The 27,980-nt window shown below is 44.8% G+C and overlaps 1 protein-coding gene across 1 annotated transcript; it reads left to right on the top strand.

Annotated features, from left to right (window-relative positions):
• CX3CR1 (C-X3-C motif chemokine receptor 1) lies at positions 1-27,927 on the top strand. The gene is made up of 2 exons (XM_007517326.3): positions 1-69; positions 26,534-27,927. The coding sequence occupies exon 2, from the start codon at positions 26,543-26,545 to the stop codon at positions 27,611-27,613; it is 1,071 nt and encodes a 356-aa protein (XP_007517388.1). The 5' UTR covers positions 1-69; positions 26,534-26,542; the 3' UTR covers positions 27,614-27,927.
• Positions 27,928-27,980: the final 53 nt, after the last annotated feature.

Below are 27,980 nucleotides of genomic sequence, written 5' to 3' on the forward strand. Positions count from 1 at the left end.
GAGAGAGTCTGCCTGGGACAGGGTTACCCACTGGCACCATCCTAAGGTCCCTTTCCGGGTCCATCCCAGGTAGGAGCAGAGGACTGGGTAGCACCTGGCACAGGGCACAAGGGGCAGGCTTGTTGGTCAGAGGTCAGAATGGTTAGCTGCTTTGTTTTGGATGCCACCAAAATGCCTCTTTCCTGAGGATGCTGTAGTGACTCAGGAAATGTTCAAGGGACTTGAGAGAAGGAAGAGAGAGAGGAAGAGAGAGAGAGAGAGAAGAGTATGAGTTATTAGGTCATTTACTATACATGAAATATAATGGGATATGATTGGAAGCACTTATAATTTCATTTTAGGGACATAGGGATTTGGGTTAAATGCTTTGAGGTCTGTATTTATTTATTTATTTATTTGCTTATTTATTTGATGAATTTTAAAAAAATATTTGTATGTTTATTTATTTTCCCTTTTTGTTGCCCTTTTTTTTTTATCATTGTTGTAGTTATTACTGTTGTTGTTACTGATGGTGTCATTGTTAGATATGACAGAGAGAAATGGAGAGAGAAGGGGGAGAGAAAGACAGACACCTGCAGACCTGCTTCACCACCTGTGAAATGACTCCCCTGCAGGTGGGGAGTCGAGGCTCAAATCGGGATCCTTACTCTGGTCCTTGCACTTCGCGCCACGTGTGCTTAACCCACTGAGCTACAGCCCAACTCCCTATTTGATGTATTTCTTACCAGGACACTCACTGCTCAGGTCTGGCTGATGGTGGTGGTGTGTGTGTGTTTGTGCGGGGGCGGGGGGGGGGTAAACTTGGGACTTCAGGTGCCTTAGGCATGAAAGTTTTTGTCTAAACATTATGATATCTCCCCGACCCAGAGGCCTGGATTTATTTTTAGATAATCTGATAGGACATGCAATGAGAAACTGATGAAATATTGACCATAAACTGCTAATTGCTGAAACTAGGTGATGAGAGGAGGGAGTTCTGTCTGTTTCTATATGTGTTTGAAAATTGTGTGAGAGTTCATTCAAGTTCATCTGCTATTTCTGGAACTTTTACATTGAGAATGGAATTTCAGAAGAAATCTCAAAGGTGTTGGGCATAAATGAACACCAAACAGATTGCCTTTCTCAGATAATAGCAGTGAGCTAAAAAGATAAACAGTGAGCTAAAGAGATAAAGTGAAAATTCACTGAAGTGTAGTGCAGTATGAACTCTGAAAGGGGCACACAGCAGTGCCAGCATGAGTCAGGTATCTTCAGTCTTCTTCTTCAAAGTATGGGAAATCGAGTCACTATAGAAATGTGAACTGAAGAGGGGGGTGGTGGCGCACCTGGTTAAGTGCACATATTACAATGACCAAGGACCCAGGTTCAAGCCCCTGGTCCCCAACTGCAAGGAGAAAGCCTCACAAGTGGTGAAGCAGGGTTACGGTGTCTATCTGCCTCTCTATATCCCCCTTCCCCTCGATTTCTGGCTGTCTCTATCCAATAGATAAGTAAAGATAATAAGAAAAATCAACTGGATTTCTCTTTGGAAAATGAGGTGGTTTTTTTTTTTTTTTTGTCTCCAGGGTTATTGCTGGGGTTCAGTGCCTGCACTATGAATCCACTGCTCCTAGAGGCCATTTTTCCCATTTTTGTTGCCCTTGTTGTCATTATTATTATTGTCATTGCTGTCGTTGGATAGGACAGAAAGAAATTGAGAGGGGAGGGGAGACAGAGAGGGGGAGAGAAAGACAGACACATGCAGACCTGCTTCATTGCCCATGAAGCAATCTTTCCCCCTGCAGGTGGGGAGCCGGGGGCTCGAACTGGGATCCTTATCCTGGTCTGTCAGTTCACACCATGTGCTTAACCCACTGCGCTACAGCCTGACCCCTGCAAAAGGAGTTTTAACAGAGACTGGGTCAGAATGATCCAGCTCACCCAGAGAGAGTGCTGCTTTGCCAAAACAGCTGCTTGAGGAATTTTTTTTTTTTTTAGTGAATTTCATTCTAGGGGAAAGAGGGAAAAAGTAAATGAGCACCTCCATTTAAATATAAATACATGAACCGTGAATGGAAAATATGCATAGGGATTGGGGGGGGGGAAGTAACAACACAGTAACTAAAACCAAGCTAGCTGTGGTTGATTTTGGAGAGTTGTATTGAGGACGGTTTTAACCCCCCCATTCATGCTTTTTGGGTACTATCTGTATTCTTAGTAGTAAATACAACATGTATTGGGGGCAGGCAGTGGTACACCCGGTTAAGTGTGCACATGACCATGTGCCAGGTTTGAGGCCCCACTCTCCACCTATGGGGGGATGCTTCATGCGGTGAAGCAGGTCTGCAGGTGTCTCTCATTCTCTCTCCCTTTTTATCTCCCCCTCCTCTCTCAACTTCTCTCTGTCCTATCAAGTAAAAATAGAATGAAAAGGGAGGAGAATGGCGACCGGGAGCGGTGGATTCGTCATGCAGGCATGGAGCCCCACTGACAACACTCGTAGCAATAAAAATGTAATCATAACAGATATTTCACTTAAAATAAAGCTATTCTTGTGAATCTATTACTGGTGCACATTTTCTTCTCAGTATTGATGTGTGCTGCTCTTAATATAATCACTGTGAGTTTACTGACTCAGAAGGTTGGGGTTGTTGGCAGGCTTGACCTTCAGGAAGAAACTGGTCACATATGTGGGTGTAAGATTAGGAGAAATACTTCAGAGCTGTAGCTGAGGGCTGCCTGGGGCTTGTTATTTCTCTCTGATTGGCCTGTGTCTGGCCATCTCAGCCTCACAGTGTCCTGCAGTCTCTACTCGAAAAGTTCACTCAGGCCCTGAAGACGGGCAGAGAATTTTAGCAAGGTCCATTCTCTCTAGGTACCTTTTCTCTTCTTAACACTTTAAATAGAACACCCGAGGTAGAAAAGGACTTGAACCAACAGGACTGTGTGAGAAGCAGGTGAGTGAGCCCTGCAGCCTTTCAGGACATAGGCACCAATACCCAGGGGTGATGATGAAGGTCCTGGGCTTTGTAAAGGGAGGCAGGTGGTAGTGAGGTGTTGAGCCTTCAAGATGTGTGTGTGTGTGTGTGTGTGTGTGTGTGTGTGTGTGTGTGTGTGTGTGTGTGTGTCAGAGACAAAGACAGACTCCTGGGAAAAAAAGGAATGGGATCAGGGAAAACCAGTGGCTTCAGGCCCTTTGCCTGTCTGTTTGCATGACTTATTTTCCCATACATCAGCGAGATCTCAACCTGATTTGCTTTCCTTTGATCACTCTTAGCTCTCAGACCCATCTGGCTCTTCCCCACACCCTTGGGAAGGGCATACTCACTACGTGTCAGCCTCCTGTCAGCCACTTCCCCATCCTGCTGGACAACTGTCACTGCCCCCACTTCATAAGGAGTCTGGAGGAGACGGCCTGGCTGTGGGCTGAACCCCAGGTCTTGTGTCTGTTTTTCTCCTTTCTTTTAGCATAACCATTATGTTCTCTCCCCCTGCCCCTTGCTAAGTCCCAAGTCCTGCTTATAAGAGAGACTGGCCAAGAGTGGATCATCGTTAAAACTGAGTAGTGGATAGAGTTTGAGTGTTCAGTGAGAATTAAGGTCATGGAAGAAAAAATTCTGAGGATATAAGCTGATTTACCTGTGGTGCTCCTGTTAAAGGAGACTGGGACTCTGAAAGTTTGTGCACCACTGTGTTTTTGTTTATTTCTTTCTTTATGGTGCTAGGGGTGAGCCCTGGGCTTTGAGCATAAGTTCTATTGCTGAGTCTCCCCCAATTCAATTATTTTATAGCATCTTTTTATGAGAGAAAGAAAGGAAAGAGGAGAGAAAGAGCTTGAAAGAGGGAGACCAAAGCACTACCCCACTACCCATGGAACCCTGCTTGTCTGTCTTTATACTCTCATGTCGTACTACGGATGCAACACAGGGCTTCAAGTAGGGAAAGCATGCTCTCTGCTTACTGAGCCACCACCCCAGCACAAGACCACCGACTAGTTTACAGTTAGGTTATGAGAAGCACGAGGACTTGCCAGAGCTGACTCAGTTCAGGATTAACTCTCCCCAGTGCCTCACCACCCCCCTTCCCTGGGAGGCACCCCATTCCCACCATGACTGGAAGGTGCATTATCAGGGATGGTTCTTCTGAATTAGAGACCCTGGCCTCGCAGTATTTCCTGCCCGGGATGTGGCACAGGAGGCTGCACCCCCCAGCCCAGCCCCTGCCGCCCCACCCCCCAACTCCTCAGATACCTGTGTCTCCATCAGGCTCAGCCTTTCTCCTTGAAGGTGAAGCAGCATCTGAGGGGAGTCCCTGCTGTACCACGACAGGTTAGGGGATGGATCCGGGGTGGTGCAGGCCGGGCTTGTTCTGATTGTCAACAGACCATCGGGGGTTCTGAGGGCTGGTAGTCTCTTGTCACACGGTGGGCCAGGAGAGCCAAGGCAAAGCTGCAGCCTCCAACAGAATGAGCAGTGAACCAGGTCTACAGGTGTCTCTCTCTCCTCTATCTCAATTTCTCTCTGTCCTGTCAAATCAAATAGAACAAGAACAAGAAAAAAAATGATCAGCCATTATTAAGCCAATGTGCTGCTAGGTTATGTACCATTTACAGATGAGGGCACTGAGTCACAGCAAGGAGAGACTGAGCCTGATGTAGCAGCAAGTCTGTCTTCACTATGTTATTTCCTTCAGTCTCAGTCCACTGAACTCCCTCTCAGTTTCACGCTCAGCCGTACCGTACTCTCATTGCTTTTGCTGGAGTCATGACAGTGTTAATTGCCACATTTTATTACCACTCATGAACATCTTTGCATGTTTTCTCTACAATATTTACTGTGTGGACTGCTCACTTTTCCAGAAATCATTTAATCATTTTCTCCTCTCCTCTCCTCTCCTCTCCTCTCCTCTCCTCTCCTCTCCTCTCCTCTCCTCTCCTCTCCTCTCCTCTCTTCTTCTCTCCTTCTCTCCTCTCTTCTTCTCTCCTCCTCTCCTCTCTTCTTCTCTCCTCTCTTCTCCCCTCCTCTCCTCTCCCCTCCCCTTCCCTTCTCTTCTTCTCTCTTCTCTTTTCTTCCCACTCTTCCTTCTCCTCCTCCTATTTCTTCTTCTCCCCCCCCCCCCCGCTCCCAGAGTACTGCTCAGCTCTGGCTTATGATGGTGCAGGGGATTGAACCTGAGACCTCAAAACCTCAGGCATGAGAGTCTTTCTACATAACCATTATGCTATCTTTCCCACCTCAGACACTGTTTTCTTCCTAAGGTTTGGTGACTCTGTTGTTCCTAATAAACATTAACCTGTTTGCTATTGTTTCGCCTGATAAAATACTTGTAGCAGTATTTATTAAATGCTTCCTGTATATGTCCGAGGTGGTTATACTTGGTTTCCCCACTTAATACCACAGCTATTCTATGAGAGAGATGCTATCACTGGCTCTTCTCAGCAGATGAGGAAACCAAGTCCCTGAGGGGTTTAGGAGATTGAATAAAGTGGCTTAGCCACTGAATAGTGATGAGGAGAGCAATGAGGAAGCACATAAATGAGTGTGTATCACACCTCTTTCAGCTACTTTTTTTTTTTTTTTTGCCTCCAGGGTTATTGCTGGGCTCAGGGGGAGCACCATGAATCCACCGCTCCTGGAGGCCATTTCCCCCCTTTTGTTGCCCTTGTTGTTGTAGCCTTGTTGTGGTTATTATTGTTGTTGATGATGCTGTCCATTGTTGGATAGAACAGAGAGAAATGGAGAGAGGAGGGGAAGACAGAAAGGGGGTGAGAAAGACAGACACCTGCAGACCTGCTTCAACTGGGTGTGCTCAACTGGGTGTCTGGCTCCCTTCTTTCCTTTCCTTTTCCTTCACTTTCGTTTCTCTCTTCCTTCCTTCCTTCCTTCCTTCCTTCCTTCCTTCCTTCCTTCCTTCCTTTCTCTCCCTCCCCACCTTTCTCTCTCTCTTTCTTTCTTTCTTTCTATTTTTTGCCAACACGGTGTCACTGGGTCTTGATGCCTGCATGACTCCACCATTCCTGGGACATTTTTTTCCTTTTTCTATCTGTTTGATAGAGGGTGAGAAGAGAAGGAGATAGAGAGAAGGAGAGATATCTGTAGCACTGTTCCACTGATGATGAAGTTTCCCCTCTGCAGGTGGAGGCCAGGGGCTTGAGCCTGAGTTTCTGTACATGGTGACGTGTGCCCTCTACCAGGTCAACCACCATCTGGCTCATTTCTTGTGGAATTTGAGGTCACCTCCTCCCTCCCATTTACCATTCTTCTGCACTCTGCTTTGGCTCTCTGATGATCCTTGGGGGAGCCCTCCATTCAGACTAAACTTTCTTAGATGTTCCAGAAATGCTTGGCCCCTCCTAGACCTACCACTATTACTTCTAGATGTTTCCAGCATGTTCCTTCCACTTTCTTTGCTAAAGGGAACTTTGAGTCCAACCACCCCACCCCCACGCCTTCCCGCCTCTCTCAATAGCGATCTGGAAGGTCCTCCTAGCCTTTAAGACTCTGTTAAAACGGCCCAACACTGTAATCTCCCATAACTTACATTCTTTCTTTCTTTTTCCTTTTTGGCAGGGGGGGGGGAGTACTGGAAATTGAACCCAGAGCCTCATACATGTGGAACATATCCTCTACCACTGACTTATATTCTGCTCTTAATCAGTAATAAAATGGTACAGAGACTGTGTCTTAGAACCTTTCATCACCATAGAATTTAATATAGTGAGAATAAAAAAACAAAACCTTCTTCAACTTGGGAAAACCTTGCCACAAAGGCAGCAGAGAAAAAAAGAAAAAAACACTTTTGCTGTTGGGTGAAAATTCAAGTGGAAGGTGATATGTGTTAATCCAAGAGACTGCAGAAACAGGAAAAACAACTAAACATGTTATCTTTTGATGGAGCCAGAAAGATGCAGCCCTGTCTATACTTGTTCTTGAGATAATAAGTTGTCCGCAAATAAGTTAATAGTCACTCATAGTTCTTCTGAACTTTGCCATGGTACCTGGGGCTGCCATCTTAAGAGGAAACCAGCTTCTCATCTCTTCATGATGGAATGTCATTGTGCAACTTGGAGCATACTATCCACCCAGGTCAGGGCCTCCCCTTCCCCCCAACACACACACACACACACACACACACACACACACACACACACACACACACACACACGACAGGGTGATAACTCTGCATTTCAAATATATGACATCCAGTCTTTAGAAATTGATTGTGGCTCATAAAGTTGACAAAAGATCCTATAGCAATTCCACAAGGATATACAACCACATTTTAAAGAGAGTGAAGCTGTGAGGGAGAGAGAAAGAGAGACATCTGCAGACCTGCTTCACCGCCTGTGAAGTGACCCTTCTGCAGGTGGGGAGCCGGGGGCTTGAACTGGGATCCTTAAGCCAGTTCTTGCGCTTTGAGCCGTGTGCACTTAACCTGCTGCGCTACCGCCCGACCTCCAGGGACAAGTTTTCTAAGATAAATACTCTAAGAAAAAGAAAGTTAGGAAAATCTCTTCTCTCACCTTTTTCCTTTCCCTTCCTTCCCTTTCTTTCTTTCTTTCTTTCTTTCTTTCTTTCTTTCTTTCTTCTTTTCTTGTTTGCTTTCTTGCTTTCTATCTTTCTTCTTTTAACCAACAAGGAGACATAAGCTTCCTACTTTAATTTGTTCCTTACACTGGCATATGGTAAAGATACTAGATCTGGTTTCATACAAGTCCATATTTTCTTCAGTTGGAAAAAAAAATTATGAAGCATCTCTTTTGCAAACTTCACAGTTTCCTTAGATGACAGAGATAAATAAATTCCATAAGTACTTTGAAGAAGAAAAGGGACAGAGGCTGTGCTGCTCAGAAGCTGGCCGATTCTGTAACAGGCCAGTCACAGAGCAGAGGGGTTGGCACCTGGGCTGTGTTTTCCCTCACTGCTGCTGTGGGAGAGGAGTGTATGTTTGGTCCACGCAGGATGGTGGTGGCTGGGTAATGCCACAGTGGCTTGTGTCCCCCCCCCCCAAATTAGCACTGCTTATCTCTGGCTTATAGTGGTGCAGGGGATTGAACCTGGGACTTTGGAGCCTCAGGTATGAGAGTCTTTTGCATTTTGCTATGTCCCCAGCTCCAGTGTCAGGCACAGAGGTTCACTCATTTACCTGCACAGGGCTGCATGTAGCCTGGAATTCCAGGCCCTGTCAGAGCCTTCTTAGTTCTAGTTCACTTCCTGTGTCTGAAGGGGTGCTCACTATTGAAATAGCAACAGCAGCTGCTGTGACTCATGGGAAAACCTTCAGTATTTTAAAATGCAGGGTCCCATGGCTGAGGAAGAAAGTTCAGCTAGTAGAGCACTAGGCTTCCAAGGCTGAGCTTCCAGGTTTGATCCACAGTTCTACACGTGCTGGGCTGGTGCTCTGGTTTCTCTTGTGTCTTGTTCTCTGTCGCATGTGCGACTTAATGTTGCACATGTCATATACAAAGTAATCTTAAGAACCAACTAACTAACCAACCAACCATTCAACCATTTTGGGATCTTAATGGCCAGGGATTTATGCTTGGGAGAAACTGAGACCCTATCTTTCTTTTCTTTTTTTTTAATTTCTTTATTGGGGATTAATGATTTACTGTCAACAGTAAAATACAGTAATAGGTACATGTGTAGCACTTCTCGATTTTGTATGAGAAATAACAATTCAATCCCCTCTAGGACCTCCTCTGCCATCATGTTCCAGGACCTGAACCCTACCCCCTACCCCAGAGTCCTTTATAGTACACAGACTCCAGTCCAAGTTCTGCTTTGTGTTTTCCCTTCTGTTATTATTTTTCAACTTATGTCTGTGAGTAAGATCATCCCATATTTATCCTTCTCCTTCTGGTTTATTTCACTTAACATTTCTTCAAGCTCCATCCAAGATGAGGTAAAAAAGGTGAATTCACCATTTTCAATAGCTGAGTAGTATTCCATTGTGTATACATGCCACAACTTGCTCAGCCACTCATCTGTTGTTGGGTTGCTTCCAGGGTTTGGCTATTACAAATTGTGCTGCTAAGAACATATGTGTACACAGATCTTTTTGGATGGATGTATTGGATTCCTTAGGATATAGACCCAGGAGAGGAATTGCAGGGTCTTAGGGTTAGGTCCACTTCTAGCCTTCTGAGAGTTCTCCAGACTGCTCTCCACAGAGGATGGACTAAATAGACATTCCCACCAACAGTGTAGGAGGGTTCCTTTGACCCCACAACCTCTCCAGAATTTGTTGTTGCTACCTTTTTTGATGTATGACATTCTTACAGGAGTGAAGTGGTATCTTGTTGTTGTCTTTATTTGCATTTCTCTGACAATTAATGACTTGGAGCATTTTTTTCATATGTTTGTTAGCCTTTTGGATCTCTTTTTTGGCGAATTTTCTGTTCACATACTCTCCCCATTTTTGGATGGGGTCATTTTTGTTGTTGTTGCTGCTGAGTTTAGAGCTTTTTATATATTTTGGTTATTAGCCTCTTCTCTGATGTATGTCATGTAAAGATCTTCTCCCATTTTGTGAGGGGTCTCTTTGTTTGGGTGGTGGTTTCTTTTGCTGTGCAGAAACTTTTTAATTTGATGTAGTCCTGTTGGTATATTTATTATTTTTTGTTTTAGTCTTATTTTTATTTATTTATAAAGGAAACATTAACAAAACCATAGGATAAGAGGAGTACAATGCCACACAATTCCCACCACCAGATCTCTGTATCCCATCCCGTCCCCTGGTAGCTTTCTCATTCTTTATTTCTCTGGGAGCATGGACCAAGGGACATTATGGGGTGCAGAAGGTGGAAGGTCTGGCTTCTGTAATTGCTTCCTCACTGAACATGGGCATTGACTGGTCGATCCATGCTCCCAGCCTGTCTCTCTCTTTCCCTAGTAGGGTGGGCCTCTGGGGAAGCAGAGCTCCAGGACACATTGGTGGGGTTGTCTGTCCAGAGAAGTCTGTTTGGCATCCTGCTAGTATCTGGAACCTGGTGGCTGAAAAGAGAGTTAACAAACCCCATCTATTTGATTTGGTCTGGGGACCATATTCAACTTAGGAACCTATGTGACCACTGCATCCCTGTAGATCTTAACTCACATTCTGTGGTCATGAGTAGGAAAATTCCAAGCTGCCCCAATATCAGGACCCATCTTCCTCAGGTGTAGCATAGAGTATGTTGTCCAGCTTCCCTTCAAAGGATGGAACATTCTCTACCATTGTTGATCCAAGTTGAGGGCAAGGTCCTATGGGGGGGGGGTACAAAGGAGTCTGTTTTGTTGTTCCTGATAGAGTTGACCGGTAACAAGGTGAGAGCTATTTATTTGATGTCTAGGCCCATCATGTCTGTTTGAGAACCTCAGGACTCCCTGAATAGGGCCCCAGCTGATGAGGTGGCCTGATAGTGACTAAAGAGTCATCATTGAAGTATGCCAGTCTCTTGTCCTTATTCAGCTTTTGCAGTCCTTGCTTGGATAAAGTTATCTTTGGAGTGAGTTGAGATAACTGTAATAGGAAGTAGGTGAGGAGGGTATCTAAGTCTAATTAGATACTATTTCATTAGGAACTTTATACTGACTCACTGCAGACTATTGTGTACTTTTGCTTTCAGGCATATATTTTGCCCTGGTTTATGGATACATGTGAATACATGCTCTATCTCATGGGACCTGGTCTATATCTAGGTTTTGGGACTTTGTTAGGAAGTGAACCTTCTGGAATGGAATTAGAGAATACTATGAAAGGAAAGGTCTCACCCGAGTGATGAGGCTGAAGGGTTGATATTCCATGTCTGACGTCTCTGGACACAGTCTGAAGTGAAGCATGCTGAGGTGGTACTTGTTGCATTGATTAGGTTGGGATCAGCAGCTGCAATATCATTTGGTAAGAACTGAGAGAAGCATGCAGAAAAGTGAGCTCTACTCTAGAGGTTCCAGGACTGGGGGAAATATAGGCTCTATTGGGGAAATGGGAGGTTCCCGCTGTCTTAGGTTTAAGAAGACAATAGTTATTGCTATAATTACATTATTACATTATTTGGCAATTGAGTTAACTTTGAAAAATCCCTTTGTTAGGATTTGCTGTATCATACACAACATCACCATATTTTATGTCCTCTGACATTATTTGCATATAGCTGTGCCACAGGTTGCTTCTGTTCTCCCTGGTCTAGGTTTTTGAGAGAGTCAACATATCAGAGACTCAGCCTATGTATTAAAAATACTTGGTATGTGCTTTAAAAAGTTTGAGACATACAATTAATTTTTCCTCTCTCATATTAATTAAATAGTGATTTATATGGCTACAAATTAATAGGAGTGTACATAAATACCATTCCCACCACCAAAAGTCCCTCCACTGCACCGGGAAGCTGAACATCCACCCTCACCCTCACCCCAGGGTATTTACTTTGGTGCCCTACTCCAAATGTTTTAGTCTTCTTTTTAACTGGATTTGTATCATTGAGGGTGCCTTTAAAATTTAGATGGGAAAGACTTCTGCCAATATTTTCCCTCTAAGTATTTTATAGTTTCTGGTATTGAGACACTTTCTATGTACAAATGGAGGTGGGGGGTTGGAGGTGGGGGAGCTCAAGAGCAGTCAGAACTCCAAATGGACAGTTCAACTAACTATCATCTCTCAATAGAACCTTGGGTGCCAGGCAGTGACGCACCTGGTTGAGTGCACAGGTTACAATGCTCAAGGACTGGGTTCAAGCCCCTGGTCCCCACTTGCAGGGGAAAAGCTTTCCAAATGGTGAAGCAGGGCTGTAGCTATCTCTCTGACTCTGTCCAATATGTAAACATGTAAACAAATAAAACAGAACCTTATCTGACTTCTTATGCTCAGAAGCTTCTCATCCCCGTGGTGGCCTGTGGGGCACTCAGTCACCTGTGTCACTGGGTCACACTTTCCCTGACTTAGGACACAAGTCTACTTCCTTCTGTTTGCTTCTCTTAGAAAGCCTCAGATAACCAGAGCTGACCCAGCCCCTACAGATGCTGGACTCCAAAGTTCTCATTCTAGACATCAAAAAATTGAGATTTATAAACCAATGCGACTTCCAAGAAAGCTAAAAATTGAAACTATTTCTTTAAAAAAAAAGTGCAAGAGAGGAAGATAGTGTAATAGTTATGCAAACAGATTTTCATGTCTAAAACTCCAAAGTCCCAGGTTCAACCCCTGCCCCCCACCACTATAAGCAAGAGCTGAGCAGTATTCTTTTATTATTATTATTTCTCTATTGGGGAATTAATGTTTTACATTCTACAGTAAATACAATAGTTTGTACATGCATAACATTTCTCAGTTCTCCATATAACAATACAACCCCCACTAGGTGCTCTGTCATCCTTTTCAGACCTGTATTCCCCCCCACACACCCCAGAGTCTTTTATTTTGGTGCAACAAGCCAATGAGAAGTGTTCTGTTCTCTCTCTGTATCCATCTCTTTTTTTTTCTCTCTCTCTCTAAATAAAAAAAAATACTTTAAAAAAACATAAAAGAAAGGAAACTGAGGTAGAACCAGCAGCCAGATGGCCGGGGTTTCCTGGCCATCTAGGAAGCAGGTGGGTCTTATGAAGTACAAGACTTTGAAACACATCATATTTGGAAGTAGGCAATAAACCAATGTTTCTAGCATATGTATATGTATATGTATATGTATATGTATATGTATATGTATATGTATATGTATGTATTTATTATTAGATAGAGACAGAGTAAAATTGAGAGGGGAGAAGATGATAGAGAAGGAGAGAGACAGAGAGATACCTGTAGCCCTGCTTTACCACTCGTGAAGCTTTCCCCCTGCAGGTGGGAAACAGGGCTTGAACTTGGGTCCTTGTGCACTTTAATGTGATTGCTTTAACCAGGTGTGCCACTGCCTGGCCCCATGCTTCTAGCTTTTCAATGGTCTCACTCTGTGGATGAGAAGTTAGGTCCTGGAAGTCTAGCTTTTTGGAGTGGGGAGTTTCACAAGTGGTGAAGCAGGGCTGCTTAGGGGGTCTTTCTTTCTTTCTTTCTTTCTTTCTTTCTTTCTTTCTTTCTTTCTTTCTTTCTTTCTTCTTTCCTTCCTTCCTTTCTTCTTTAAATGTTTTTTATAAATATTTATTTATTTATTCCCTTTTGTTGCCCTTGCTGTTTTATTGTTGTAGTTATTATTGTTGTCATTGTTGTTGGATAGGACAGAGAGAAATGGAGAGAGGAGGGGAAGACAGAGAGGAGGAGAGAAAGACACCTGAAGACCTGCTTCACTGCCTGTGAAGTGACTCCCTGCAGGTGGGGAGCCGGTGGCTCGAACCGGGATCCTTAAGCCGGTCCTTGCACTTTGCACCACCTGTGCTTAACCCGCTGCGCTACCGCCCAACTCCCAGGGTCTAGGTTTCTTTATCCTTCTCTATCTTCCCTTTCCGTTTCAGTTTATGTCTTATCAAATAAAATAAAAAAAAAAAAGTCTCTGGGATGATGGATTTGTCATGTCAGTACCAAGTCCCAGAGATAACCCAGGTGTTAACAAAAATAAAGTAAATAAAACTTTTATTATTGAATAAAAAATAAAGTAGAATATGATGTGTGTTATAATCTGCTAAGGGGAAAATACAGCCACAAAGATACAATACTATGCATACTTATTCTTGAGATGAGTTGTGAGGAACACCAGGCAGGGGCTGGAGAGGGAAGTGACTTCCTACCTCCACCTCCCACTGTGCTTTTTGGTGACAGTCAGCCTGTTGAGTCCTTGAGCCTGGAAGGGAGAGATTCAGAGTGAGTGCTCAGAGGAGCATCTGGAAGCATCTCCTTGATGATGGAACTGCGTTAGCTGGTTCTCAGCTTCAGCTCTAGATTAGTGACCAGGAGCAACCAGAGAACAAGCATTGTATGGCATGGGAGGCATGGCTTTGTGTTGTGATGAATTTCAGTTGAAATCCTGGCTCTGTGACTCAGTCTGTCTGAATATGTGTTGGCTCATTTGTACAAGGGGACAATCAGTGTGTGTGTGTGTGTGTGTGTGTGTGTGTGTGTGTGTGTGTGTGTGTGTTAGAGGACAGCTGTGGCTATGAAGAAAGTGAAATGAGAGCTGGTGTGTGGATTATGGTACTTGCTAAGCACCCGGGCAGAGTGGCCTCCTCATTTCCTGAACCAGATTCTGGAACACTAACAAGAAAATCTAGGCTCAGGGCTTGAAGCAATTCTCAAGCTGTGTTTTTCCCAAAGAGGGGAAAAAAAAAATCAAACCTTGCAATTTTCTTTCCATTATATTGAACCTCAGAGTCATCCTTCATTCAGGACCTACAAGAAAACAATTAAACAGGACATGAAGTGAAAGGAGAGAGGAAGGACGCATGGGAAGGACACCAGATAGAAGAAGAAAATGAATTTGTATCCCTTGCTTACTAAGAAGGGAAGTGGAGAAAAGGGAAGCTGGTTAGAAATAGTGGGTGATGATGACACCTCCCAAATAAGTTAAAAAAAATAAATAAGCAAGCCTGAGAAAAGGAAGTAGGCCCAGGAAGTAGGCTGGCAAAGACTTGATGGTGATTGTTTAAAAATCTTTTATTTATTTATTATTGAATAGAAATGGTGAGATTGAGAGAAGGGAAGTAGAGAGGGAAAGAGGCAGAAGGACACCTGCAGCATGGCCTCCCCACTCGTGAAGCATTCTCTCTGCAGGTGGGGACCAGGGGCTCGAACCCAGGTCCTTCCTCACTGTGATGTATGCACTTAACTAGGTGTGCCACCACCTGAGCCCTTCATGGTGATCTTGTAAAACAGGTCTTGGCACCTGGAGAGTAGCTCAGTGGTAGAATACATGCCTGGCAGGTGGGAATATATGTATCTTACTAGCAGTACTTACAAAACAATACTCACAATCTAGCCTCTAATTCAGCTCATATTTTCCCAGTTCAACACCATTTAGAAAAACTGTGATATAACCAACTAGAGGGTAAGGAGGTGAGAACAGAGCAGAGGGTGAGAACAATCTAGTGGGGTGAGGTTTGAGTTCTTGCCGGCAGGCTGGGAGGTGAGCCTGACTGGCTGGTGCCTTTATTAGGGCTTCCTGCATGCTTCTTACAAACTTGGTCTCTATGAGACTGGCTAAGTAGACACAGCAAAAGCCTGCCTGCTGGGATTCTTGCACAGAGTATCAGGGAAACCAGGGTCTGGCCTAGGGCAAAATTCATTTAGAACCATGGCAGACCTTGGATCTCTCTTGAAAGTCACGCCCATGAACTGGCCCTACTTTCATTAAAGGTCCTGGCAACAGGGTCCAGAAACGTAAGCTCCACCCAAGTGGTGCACCAGGGTATGTGCACATGGTGCGAAGCACAAGGACCCAAGTAAAGACCCCGGCTTGAGCCCCCAGCTCCCCACCTGCAGAGGGGAGGCTTCACAAGCAGTGAAGCAGGTCTGCAGGTGTCTATCTTTCTCTTCTCCCCTCTGTCTTCTCCTCTTCTCTCGATTTCTCTCTGTCCTATCCAGCAACAGTAGCAGCAGCAGCAGCAACAACAACAACAATGGAAAAATAATGGAGGGCAGGGGTAGACAGCATAATGGTTATGTAAAGAGACTCTCATGCCTGAGGCTTTGAAGTACCAGGTTCAATCCCTCACACCACCATCAGCCAGAGCTGAGCAGTGCTCTGCTTAAAAAATAATAATAATAAAATCTCCTGGTAAAGTTAGCAAGAATAACATATATATATGTTATTAAAGTTAGCAGGAATAAGTTAGACAGGAATAACTCCCAGTGGAATATTGCACTGATGTTAGACTTCTGAGCTAAATGATGCCTTCGTCTGATTTCCTGGCTAACAGGGATGGATTTGAATTTGCTTAAGAGTAAACTGCAAACCCCTTTCCAACCACATTTAAGTCCTCATTCCCCCTGAGCCACACCGCCAAAGCAGCACCGTACCTTGACATTTATATGGTGACAGGGCAGAAATGGCTCCCCAGTATCTATTTCACATGCAGACACATTCGGTGACCACACTGTGGAGAGGGTGCTGGGCGGGGCAGATGTTTTCTCACTGTGGGGAGACACTAGGGCAGCGCTTATCTCCTGAAACTCTGCATGTTAATGTCTGACCTTGCTTCCCCAGGCTTTCATACCTTCCTTTGTTCCTTCATGCACTCACCATACAGGGGATCCACTAAGCTCTCAGGGTTCAAGGGCTCCTGGCTCAGAATCAGAAAGGACACCTGTGAACATCCCAGGAACAGGTGAATGAAGAAGCTGGGCTTTAAAAAAAAAATTTAGAATTTATTTATTTATTAATGAGAAAGATAGGAGGAGAGAGAAAGAACCAGACATCACTCTGGTATATGTGCTGCTGGGGATTGAATCGGGACCTCATGCTTGAGAATCCAGTGCTTTACCACTGCATCACCACCTGGACCACAGAAGCTTGGATTTTTAATGAGATATACACAAGGAGAGAGAGAGAGAGAGAACTGCTCAGCTCTGGCTTATGGTGGTGCTGGGGATTGAACCCAAGACCTTGCTTTTTCAGGTATACTAATACCATGTTCTAACAACTTTAGTTATTTCCCCCTGACCCAAGAAACTTTTGCACACTACCCCCTTGGAATTCCTTGGGGTAAAGGTGTTGGCTATAGTCTTTATCCAACAAACATTCGAGTTCCATTTGCAGGACCTCTGAAGCTGATGAGGACACCACCCTTAGGGACTCCTGGTCTGGACCAAGTGTGGGGAGGAAGGTCTTTAGTGCAAAGCTGGAAGAAAGGGTCAAATCTGGACTCCTCTGGGTTCAATAGAACAGCCCTATATGTGCCAGCCAAGTGACTTGAGCGAGTTCCTCACCCTCTCTGAGGGCACCTACCTGCTTGTGGATATCATTCTTCTTTGTTCTTTGCATTCTTAACTCAATTAATTTTTTTTTCTAGAATAGAAATAGAATAGTGGCTGGGTGGTGGCGCACCTGGTTGACCACACATGTTACAACGTGCAAGGACCAGGACCTGGGTTCGAGCCCCTGGTCCCTACCTGTAAGGAAGAAAGCTTCACAAGTGGTGAAGCAGGGCTGCAGGTGTCTCTCTGTCTCCCTCCCTCTCTATCTCCCTCTTCTCTTAATTTCTGACTGTCTCTACACAATAAATAAAGATATTTTTTTAAAAAAAAGAGTGGAATAGAAATAGGTAACATGATAAAAGAAAAAAAATCCACTTTCCTTCCTCTGGTCTCTGGAGCCCCTCCCTCTTCAGTGGCACTGCTGTCAACACCAGTAATGCCCCTTCAGCGAGATTAAGCCCTACACAAACACACATACACAACTGCCCCCCATGTTAGCACACATGTGGCACCTTGCCTGCCTTTTCTCCCACTTATCAGCATATCTGGAAGATAGCTTCATAGCAGAATATGGATTTGCCTGGTGGTGTGTGTGTGTGTTTAATATTTGTTTATTGTTATTAGAGCACTTCTCAATTCTGGCTTATGGTGGTTATGCGGAACTGCGGCTTTGGAGCCTCAGGCATGGGAGTCTCTTTTCATAACCTTTAGGCTATTTCTCCCAACCCCCTGGTTGTTTTAAACAAATGCTTAGTATTCCACAGTGTGGACTGACTGTTGTTTAATTTGGTCTGTACCAGTATACACATTTCTGAGAGAGAGAGAGAGAGACAGAGAGACAGAGAGAAGGTGTGTGTCGATACAGGCTGAGTAAGCAGTTTAAAGTTAGTTCCATTGGTATATTCTCAGTGCACCTTTAAGATTGGATCTTAGGGGGCACACTCTCATGGAGACCCTGATGCCCACAGTGCCTCCTGTGTCCTTCTGCCTTCTTCTTGATAGAGACTGACTTTGGAGACCAGACCCTATGTCTGGCTCATTTTGGGGGGAAGTAGGAGGGAGGAGGTGATAAGCATGGACTTGGGCATCTGCCCCCCCCCCACTTTCAGTTGAGTAATAAGCCACGCGCTGAGCCTGCTGTGCCCTGCGTGAGCACATGCGTGTAAATGGAATCAAGTGCCAAATTCAGGAGCAAGAGACACTCTGGGAGACTTGCTTGGGTCCTCAGACTCTCTTGGGAGCTGGCAGAGAGTGTCTGTCTCATTGCTCCCGGGTAGTGTGAGAGAGAGTCACTCACGACAGGAACCACAGCATGCTGAGTGAGTGACCACGGTGCTGTGCAAGTGTGCAGTTCCTGTGGGAGACTCGAGGCAGTCCTGGGGCCTTGACTCCAAGCCACCAGGGAGGAAGAAGACACTGCTGAGTATTGCTGAGTCTTTACCTGAGCCAAAACTCTGAATGGTAGGGTGGGATCCTCAGGTGGAAGGGAGTCCTCCCTCCTCCCACAAGCATTCTGCTCTCAATCAACAATGAAGCCAATACTCAGCATTCTCATCCTGCCATAGTCCACACAAGTTGCATCCCATCTGCAGAGGATGGGTTGACACACTCCTTCCGTTATGTCTTTTTCAGACTTTGTGTTGCCATGACATGCCCCTTGATAGCTGAGGCTGGACCTGACAGATCTTCCCAGTGCCCAGCTGAGCTCAGTACCTGGGGGTGGGGAGCACTCCAAGTGGCTGCTGTTTGGCATCTTGGAGTGAAGTTGAGATTGACGAGTCTGAGCAAATGCACCCACTCAGCCCTGAGGTTGCATCTGGGACCTCCTTGCCACTTGGTCAGGTGGACAGTGGCTTATTCTAACTTTCCCTGCTCACTCCATGCTCTTATCCTGACCTTCCTCTCCCCCTCAGCACAGGTCCCAGAGCCATTCGGCAGGACAGTGGATCACATATGGACCTCTCCTTTTTGAATTGGAGAGGATAAATTATTATATAGACAATAACGTGGAGTATTTAGCAAATAGTTTGAAGCTTAAATAAAAGCTCAGTAAATGGTCATTTACCTTCCCTACCCTCATGTAGGAGACCCATTAAGAAAGAAAAATAAGACCTGTTTATTGCTATTGTTGTAGATGACAATACACTGCCCAGATTTCCACAGTGTCTGCAGTGGAAGTGAGTGGGCCTAGATGACTCCGATTATCTGGAGCCTTTCTGATTCTTCCCTTAAATGCCTGCTGTATTCGACACTGTGTCTGATGCTTAGGACAGTGCTGTGGGCAGGCAGGAGGCTGAATCTCTGTCCTGCAGATGAGGAATAGAAGATTCAGAGGTTCCAAGTCCATTCAAGGTCACTCTTCCAGAGAAGACAGGTGGGGGACCCAGTTGGGGGAGAGCCCTGGTCTGGACCCCTCACCTTCCTGTTTACCTCCCTGCTCTTCCTCTCAGTGACCCAGAGACACTTACCTGGAGATTTGTCAGACATCCCTGCATGGAAAGCAAGGTGCCAAGAATGTAAATCATGTGCAGACTTGGCAAAGTTAAATTGATGCAAAGAGCACAAAGTTCCTGAGTAGAACAGGCAGAGAGAGGCAAAGAGGCTCTCCACAGGAGTTGGTCTCCTCCTGCCAAGGTCAGAGACCAACTTTTCACTGGGATGGGAGAGGGGAGAGGGAGAGAACAGCTAGTCCCAGAAACCCTATCTGAACCCAGAACTCGACTCTTTGCTCTCCTACACAGTCACGTTTCTGGGAAGATATGACTCTGCAGCAAGCCACCTTCACCGAGTAGCAGTTCTCCTATTTCTCCAGGGCTCCGCTGGCATTGCTTGAAACTGACATTCACACGATTCAAAGATGGCTGCCCGTCAGCCATTCCATACAATTCAATTTAAGTATTATCAGTTAGGGTCAGAGCCAGAGGTTCCTCCCTGAGAGTAAGGCAGCCGCCGAAAGCAAAGAAAGAGCTTCCTTTCCCTGACACGGTGAGCTCCATCCCGCCTCAGCCAGGCCAGGTCAGTCACCCTCAGAGTCTCGGGAAGCTGCAGAGATGGGCCAGGATGGCAGGCAGGCAGAGGTTTGAGAAGGGAGAAGCTGGTCCATGGTTGGGTGGACTCTCACCTTGGCAAAGACATCACTTCACAAAACCACCGTGAAAGGATGCAGTGAGGTGTGGGAACACCCTTGGTTAAACAAGTGTGAGCTTGGCTGTTGGTTGTGGTAGGGAGGGAGGGAGGGAGGCAGTGACAAGCAGGTTGTGTATTCTTGAGTCCATATGCGGTTTCTGAGAGATTATGTGTGATGTCACAAGTCAGGGCATGGGGAGCTGCCCTTGTAGCCTCTGAGTGAATAAGCAGCAAATCCTGGCTAGAGGGAGTGGGGACATGGGACAAGTGGTACTTATCCTGTGCTGAAATGTACATTTTTCTTTAATTTTATTTATTTATTTATTTATTTATTTTTGAGAGAGATGCAGAGAGAGAGAGAGAGAGACAGAGAGAAACACGAGAGCACTGCTCAGCTCTGCCTTATGGTGGTGCGGAGGATTGAACCTGGGACATAGGAGCCTCAGGCATGAGAGTCTCTGCATAACCATTATGCTATCTCCCCCTGCCCCCTCATTTTTTTCAACTTTTGTTCAGAAGGAAGCAGAAAATATAAAACAGTGGGAAAAGGTCAAGCCTCAGAGAGGTGCAGAGTTGGTAATTATCAGGTTAGAGTCCTCAGAGCCCAGTGGGTAGCTGAGCACGGGCCTCCATCTTGGATCAGGCAGGTCTTTGTTGACTGTAAAGACCAGCGTGATGGTAACATCTCTTCACTCAGAGCTGTACAATGAAAGGTCGTTCTGGTTTACTCACAACAGACTTTTTCAACATATAAGATATCTGTGCTGAAGCTGAAGTCAGGACCAGGGGGTGGTGGACCCAATACAGTGCACATATTATGATGGTCGAGTACCCGGTTCAAGCCTCTGGTCCCCACCCGCAGGGGGGACCCTTCCTGAGCAGTAAAGCAGTGCTGCAGGTGTCTGTCTTTCTCCTTCTGTATCTCCCTTCCCTCTGAATTCTCTTTCTATCAAAGAAAAAAAGAAAGAAGAAAGAAAGCACAGAAGGAAGGGAGGAAGAAAGGAAGTGAGGAAGAAAGGGGGAAAATGATGCAAACAATGAGAAAGAAGTCCTGGAGGGGCGGGGTAGATAGCATAATGCTTATGCAAAGAGACTCTCATGCCTGAGACCCCAAAGTCCCAAATTCAATCTCCTGCACCACCATAAGCCAGAGCAGAACAGTGCTCTGGTAAAAACAAAAAACAAGAGACAAAAACAAAAACAAAAAGAAGTCCTGTACAAACCAAGACTGATTTATCTCTGTAAAGTGTATAACTGTGGGGCCCAGATGGTGGCACACCTGGTTGAGTGCACGTGTTACAGCGTACAAGGACCTGGGTTCAAGTCCCTGGTCCCCACCTACAGGGGGAAAACTTCACATGTTGAGTTTTGCTTCTAACCGTACCCATTGCAAAATAAGACAAACTGAGGCTGACACAGGAAATAAAGGAAGATGAAATATTTATTCACACAAGCACATAGAAGAACCGTTTTAACAACTTACACATGTAGACTCAGGAACTGACATACACAGGGACCTCAGGAGAGCTGAGGGGTGCCAAAAGTGGCCCCATCACCTGGGAGAGAGACAGAGAATCTTCAAACTTGTGTGTTTTTATAATGGTCAGGAACAGGATGGGCACTCTTATCCCAAGAGGCAGAGGGGTAAAGGGATGAGTTTTTTTTTTTTTTTTTTTGGTGAGTTCTGCAATCTCACTCTTTGTAAACAGTTGTCCTTGGGGCATTCAGCAAGAGGGAGTCTCTTAATATCTGAAGATCCAGTTGACCTTGGGTGCTCAGAAAGAGGGAGTTCCCCAATATCTGAGGAGCCAGGTGGTCTCTGTCTGGCCTTTTGAAAAAATGGAGAACTTTTAAAATGAGAGAGCTCTGAGCAAAGCCTCTGGGTAAACTCGCTTTCTCACACACAAGTGGTGAAGCAGTGCTGCAGGTGTCTCTTTGTCTCCTTCTCTCTCTATCTCCTCCTTCCTCTCAATTTTTGGCCAGCCTGTTTCTATCTTTCCCTAATGGGGCAGAGCTTTGAGGGAGGTGGGGTTCCAGGACACGTTGATGAGGTCATCTGCCCAAGGAAGTCAGGTTGGTGTCATGGTAGCATCTGCAACTTGGTGGCTAAAAAAGCATTAAGATATAAAGCAGAAAACTTTGTTTAATAATCAGGAACCTAATGGTAAGAGTATAGCAGATTGTGGTTTGGGGTCTTCATGTTGGAAGGAGCTTGGGAATCTATTTTAAGTATATTCCAAGGGGCCAATGACTTTACTAATTTTTGCCTGATCCCAACAACTTACATGGAGTTGGGCTTAAAGTATTATCTGGAAAGATAGTCTCAGAGTTAGGAATAGGACTAGAAAGCTGGAACAGGGCAGACAGTAGCTTTCAAAGATGGGAAAAGTAGGGCAGGGGTAGATAGCATAATGGTTAAACAAAGAGACTCTCATGCCAAAGTCCCAGGTTCAATCCCCTGCACCACCATAAGCCAGAGGTGAGCATGCTCTGGTAAAATGAATGAATGAATAAATAAATAAATAAATAAATAAATAAATAATAAACCACGGGGAAAGTATATAAATATCATTAACTGTAAACTCCTTCAATCTGACCCAGGACCCATGTCTGTTCATATTTAGCACGGGAGCCTGTATAACTTCTGAGTCCCCGTCAGTCTGAGCTCACACTCCATGGTCACAGCTAGGAACATTCTAAGCTGCACTCATTTCAGGACCAGTCTTCCTCAAGTGGCAGAATATATTGACCCAACCTCCCTTTGAAGAGTGGGGCAGTTTCTACCACTGTTTGAACAGAATACTTTTAAGTCTCAGGCATGAGAGTTTCTTTGCATAACCGTTAAGCTATCTACCCCAGCCCTTATTTGTTGACCAGAGTACTGCTCAGTTCTGGTTTATGGTGGTGCTGGAGACTGAAATTGAGATCTTTAGTGCCTTAGGCATGAAAACCTTTTGCATAGTAATTAGAGGATCTCCTCAGCCCAAGATCCTCTGTTAATTTAGCAATTTATTGCATAGTTTTGGGCTAAGTAGTTGGACCACTCAGAGCCTGGTGTCCTTTTTTTGTCAAAGTAGCTTGTTACAGGGGGTGGAGCTAAGACAACTTAGTCTTGGGAAATTGTCTCTCCCCCAGAAAACAAATATTAGAACAAAACATCTCAACAAATGTCATCAGAGAACAGCTTGGATCTCTGGTAAATGAAGGAACATCACTCTATGAAGTTTGGTTGTTTGCATGTGGACAGCAGTGTTATGGGAGGGAAGGCTGCTGTTTGTTCTCCCAACATTAAAGTTCATCATGCATTATCTCAACAAAGAATTGAGAGAACATGATTATTTAGGTACTTTAAACTTTTATTCTGGACAATTGAGAACATTCACACATTAGGGTATGAGAGAGAGAGAGAGGCAGAGAGAGTAAAAAAAGAACCAATTTAACACTTACATGATGGTCCCTGGGCAGAGAAAGAGCAAGCTCACACAGATTTTAGCTTTTAAAACTCAAGCCCCCCTACCGCTCGACTCCCACACTTCTGTTTTCTGGATGGTACAGTACCTTGTTCCTCAACAGCAGGAGCAGGGGACTGGGGGGGGGGGGAGAAAGACTCAAATGCAGTATGACATTACCCATATGCGCCATATTTGCCACTGCTTCAAACCTTGGTGGATTAAAAGGGCCCATACTAGGAGGCTCCGTAGCACAAAGGATAGCGCATTGGACTTCTAGAAGGGCCCATACTAATTGTTTAGGGACCATGTGGCTTAAGAAAAGGAGCTGGGAGGTGGGGAGAGGTCTTGGGTGGAAGCACACCTGGTTGAGCGCACACATGACCATATGCAAATACCCCTCCCCACCTGCTGGGGCAAAGTATCACTAGTGCTAAGTAGTGCTCTGTCTTCTTTTTCCATCTAGATTTCTGTCTCTATGCAATTAAATTAAATTAAATTAAATTAAATGAGCTCAGGACTGCTGTTTACAGTTGTAAGCACCACAGGCTATTGAGTGAACCCCGGGAGCCATCGGGGGAGCCAGGGAACTGTATCCTTGTGGCAGCAGGGAGTCAGCCAAACTCTAAGGTGTCCCAGCTGCCATAGAGACCCTGTTGAATGGGGTCAGACCACCCTGCAAATGAGAATATTGAATGTGACCTCACAGCAGAGAACTCACTTTCAGGAATCAGTCTGGGAAGATAAAGAGGTCTGGGATCCACACCACTACCACTAGGCCTCTGTTTAAGGGGTATCAAACAGCATAATATAAAGATATCAATTTATTTTTTATTTATTTATTGTGGGATTAATGGTTTACAGTCAACAGTAAAATACAATAGTTTGTACATGCGTAACATTTCTATGTAACAATATAACTCCCACTCGGTCCTCCTCTGCCATCATGTTCCAGGACCTGAACCCTCCCCAACAACATATCAATTTAATATGGAGAAATTGATTAAGAGATGTTAATAATTTCAATGACTCACTAGGTAAGAAAATGGAAGGCAAAAACCAGAGTTACAGGGCATAGTGGGCTTTTGGACACATTCCAGTCTCAAATAGCAAGTCAAGGAAATAGACTTACGAAGACAGAATATCAGAAATAGAACACAAAATAGAACACAAAATGACAATCCTTGACTTCAAAATAGAAAAAAAAAGTGTAGAAAAAGTAAAGAAACTCTTCTGTTTGAGCCCCCAGCTGCTCACCTACAGGGGGGATTCCCTTCACAGGCGGTGAAGCAGGTCTACAGGTGTCTATCTTTCTCTCCCCCTCTCTGTCTTCCCCTCCTCTCTCCATTTCTCTCTGTCCTATCCAACAACAACAAAAAACAAGCAAACAAACAAAAAAAAAACACACACACACAATAAAAAAAAAAAGAAAGAAACTCTTCAAGAGAATGAAGACTCCATCAGAGAAGCAGATATCAGAATTATGGGGTTTTAGAAGGAAAGGAGAGAAAGAAGGGAGCAGAAACCATATTCAAAGAAGTAATTGCAGAAGAAAATGTCAAATCTGGGATATGGTCAGGTTGTAGATGTTTGGAAAGCAGAGAGAACTTCAAAATTCCTAAGCCCACATAGATCTAGACCAAGACACACCATTGTGAATTTATCAAAAATCAAGGACAAAGGAAAAAGAAAAAAAGGAAACTGCCAGGGAAAAGAAGAATGTTACTTGTAAAGACAGAATAATCAAACTTAGAGCAGACTTTTCTGCAGGAAACATGGAGGCCAGGAGAGAATGGAGTGGTATAGTCAAGGTTTTAAAAGACAACAGCTGTCAGTAACACATGTTCTACTCTGCAAGACTCGTTCAAATATAAAGGAGCAGTAGAAAGAGTACCAGAGGGAGTCGGGCAGTAGCACAGCAGGTTAAGCGCACGTGGTGCAAATCTCAAGGACTCGTGTAACGATCCCGGTTCGAGCCCCCGGCTCCCCACCTGCAGGGGAGTCGCTTCACAGGCGGTGAAGCAGGTCTGCAGGTGTCTATCTTTCTCTCCCCCTCTCTGTATTCCTCTCCTCTCTCCATTTCTGTCTGTCCTATCCAACAACGATGACATCAATAACTACAACAATAAAACATCAAAGGCAACAAAAGGGAAAATAAATAAGTAAATATAAAAAATTTAAAAAAAAAGAAAGAGTACCAGAGACACAAAAACTAAAGGACTTTGCCATTACCAGAGCTGCCCTGCAAGAGTTACTGATAAGAGTGCCACAGAGAAGGAAAGAAGGACCATTTAACACTTAGCATGGCAAAACAGACCCAGAAACATTAAAAAAGACCCATGAGATATTACAGCATGAAAGGGGAGGAAGAAACAGAGCATGTTCAAGGAAAGAATGCTGAGACAAAAACAGCTTAAAGGGGGCCAGGCAGTGGTGCACTGGGTTAAGCGCACATAGTGTGAAGCTCAGGTATCGGTGCAGGCATCTAGGTTCGAGCCCCAGCTCCCCACCTGCGGGGGTGGGGGTCATTTCACAAGCAGTGAAGCAGGTGTGCAGGTGTCCATCTTTCTCTCCCCCTCTCTGTCTTCCCCTCCTCTCTCCATTTCTCTCTGTCCTATCCAACAACGACAACAAAAAATGGAAAAAGTGGCTGCCAGGAGCAGCAGTGGATTCGTAGTGCAGGCACTGAGCCCCAATGAGAACCCTGGAAACAAAAATAAATAAATAAATAAAGAGTTCAGAAAGGTCTCTTAGACATATTTTTACATATTTACAAATTGTATATGTACTTTTATGTCTAACACATTTGAATGTATACAGTCCTCTTTTTTTCAAACAATATAATTCTCTGTCTCTTGCTTTTTAAAATCTCTCCAACATGGTGGTGTGTGTGTGTGTGTGTGCTCCTCATCTTTCTCATCATGTCTACTACTTTAAGGTAATCTTGTGATCTTATAACTCACTATTAGATCAGGGATAAAAATAAATTTTAAAAAAGTCTCTTACAGACTCCATTGTAAACCTGTTGTGGGGATTAAGATAGCACATGCAACACGGAGAAATCTGTTGGGTAGGTCCCCTTCCTGCCTGCCCATGTATTGGGCCAGTAAGCACTACAGTTTCATTCCTCAGAGAACTAATATTATGTGTTTTCTTTTGTGATCCAGGACCTCACCATGTCCACCCTCTCCCCTGAAGCAATTTCAGAAGATTTTCAATATGATGATTCGACTGAAGTCTGCAACATGAGTGACGTTGTGGCCTTTGGGACTGTCTTCCTGTCCGTAGTCTACTCCCTTGTCTTTGCTTTTGGCCTGGTAGGAAATTTGTTGGTGGTGTTTGCTCTCACCAACAGCAAGAAGAAGAAGAGCATCACCGACATTTACCTCCTGAACCTTGCCTTCTCCGATCTGCTCTTTGTAGCCACCTTACCCTTCTGGACCTACTATCTGGTCAGCGAACAAGGCTTTCACAATGGTGTGTGCAAACTTGTCACCGCCTTCTTCTCCATTGGCTTTTTCGGAGGTATATTCTTCATCACCATTATCAGCATCGATAGATACCTGGCCATTGTCCTGGCTGCCCACTCCATGAACAACCGTACTGTGCAGCATGGCGTCACCATCAGCCTGGGTGTCTGGGCAGCTGCCATCTTGGTGGCGGCACCCCAGTTCATGTTCACAAAGCAAAGTGCAAATGAATGCTTGGGCGACTATCCCGAGGACCTGAAGAACATCTGGCCGGTACTCCGCCATGTGGAAATAAATCTGCTCGGCTTCCTGCTCCCCCTGCTTGCCATGAGTTACTGTTACTTCAGAATCATACGAACACTGTTCGCTTGCAAGAATAACAAGAAAGCCAAGGCCATCAAGCTCATCTTTCTGGTGGTAATTGTGTTTTTTCTCTTCTGGACGCCCTACAATATTATGATTTTCTTAGAAACGCTCAATTTCTATGGCTTCTTTCCTAGCTGTGACATAAAGAGGGACTTGAGATTAACCAACAGTGTGACTGAGACCATTGCATTTGTCCACTGCTGCCTGAATCCTTTGATCTACGTATTTGCTGGAGAGAAGTTCAGGAGATACCTTTATCATTTGTACAGGAAATGCCTGACTGTCCTGTGCGGCCATCCTGTCCATGTCAGTTTCTCCCCGTCTGAGTCACAGAGGAGCAGGCGGGAAAGCATCCTGAGCAGCAACTTCACTCACTACACCAGCGATGGAGATGGGTCCATCCTTCTCTGAAGGAATTCTCCAAGCCCTTTACTACAGAGAGCCTAGAATTCCTCAGTCTGGTGTAATCTAACCAATGCACTATTTTCATCTGTTCACCCAGACCTTGCTCATGCTCTCACATTGGAAACTACCACCATCATGTATGGAGAGTTTGCATTCTGCATTTTCCCCCTCTTAATACTCTGTTTTGGCTGAAGGTATAACTCAATCTTCCAATGCCCGTGTCCAGCAGAGAAACAATTACAGAAGCCATAACTCCCACCTTCTGCACCCCCAAAACAATTTGGATCCATACTCAAAGTAGGGGAGAAGTGGTAGGAGGAAGAGGACCCAGAGAGAGATGAGGAAAAAGGGAGGGACATTTGGATGTAGTAAT

Source organism: Erinaceus europaeus, chromosome 21 (assembly GCF_950295315.1).
Source record: "Erinaceus europaeus chromosome 21, mEriEur2.1, whole genome shotgun sequence".
Taxonomy (NCBI): domain Eukaryota; kingdom Metazoa; phylum Chordata; class Mammalia; order Eulipotyphla; family Erinaceidae; genus Erinaceus; species Erinaceus europaeus.

Excerpts from the sequence above, each read along its gene's own strand:
- CX3CR1 (XM_007517326.3), top strand. The coding sequence starts at position 26,543 with ATGTCCACCCTCTCCCCTGAAGCAATTTCAGAAGATTTTCAATATGAT.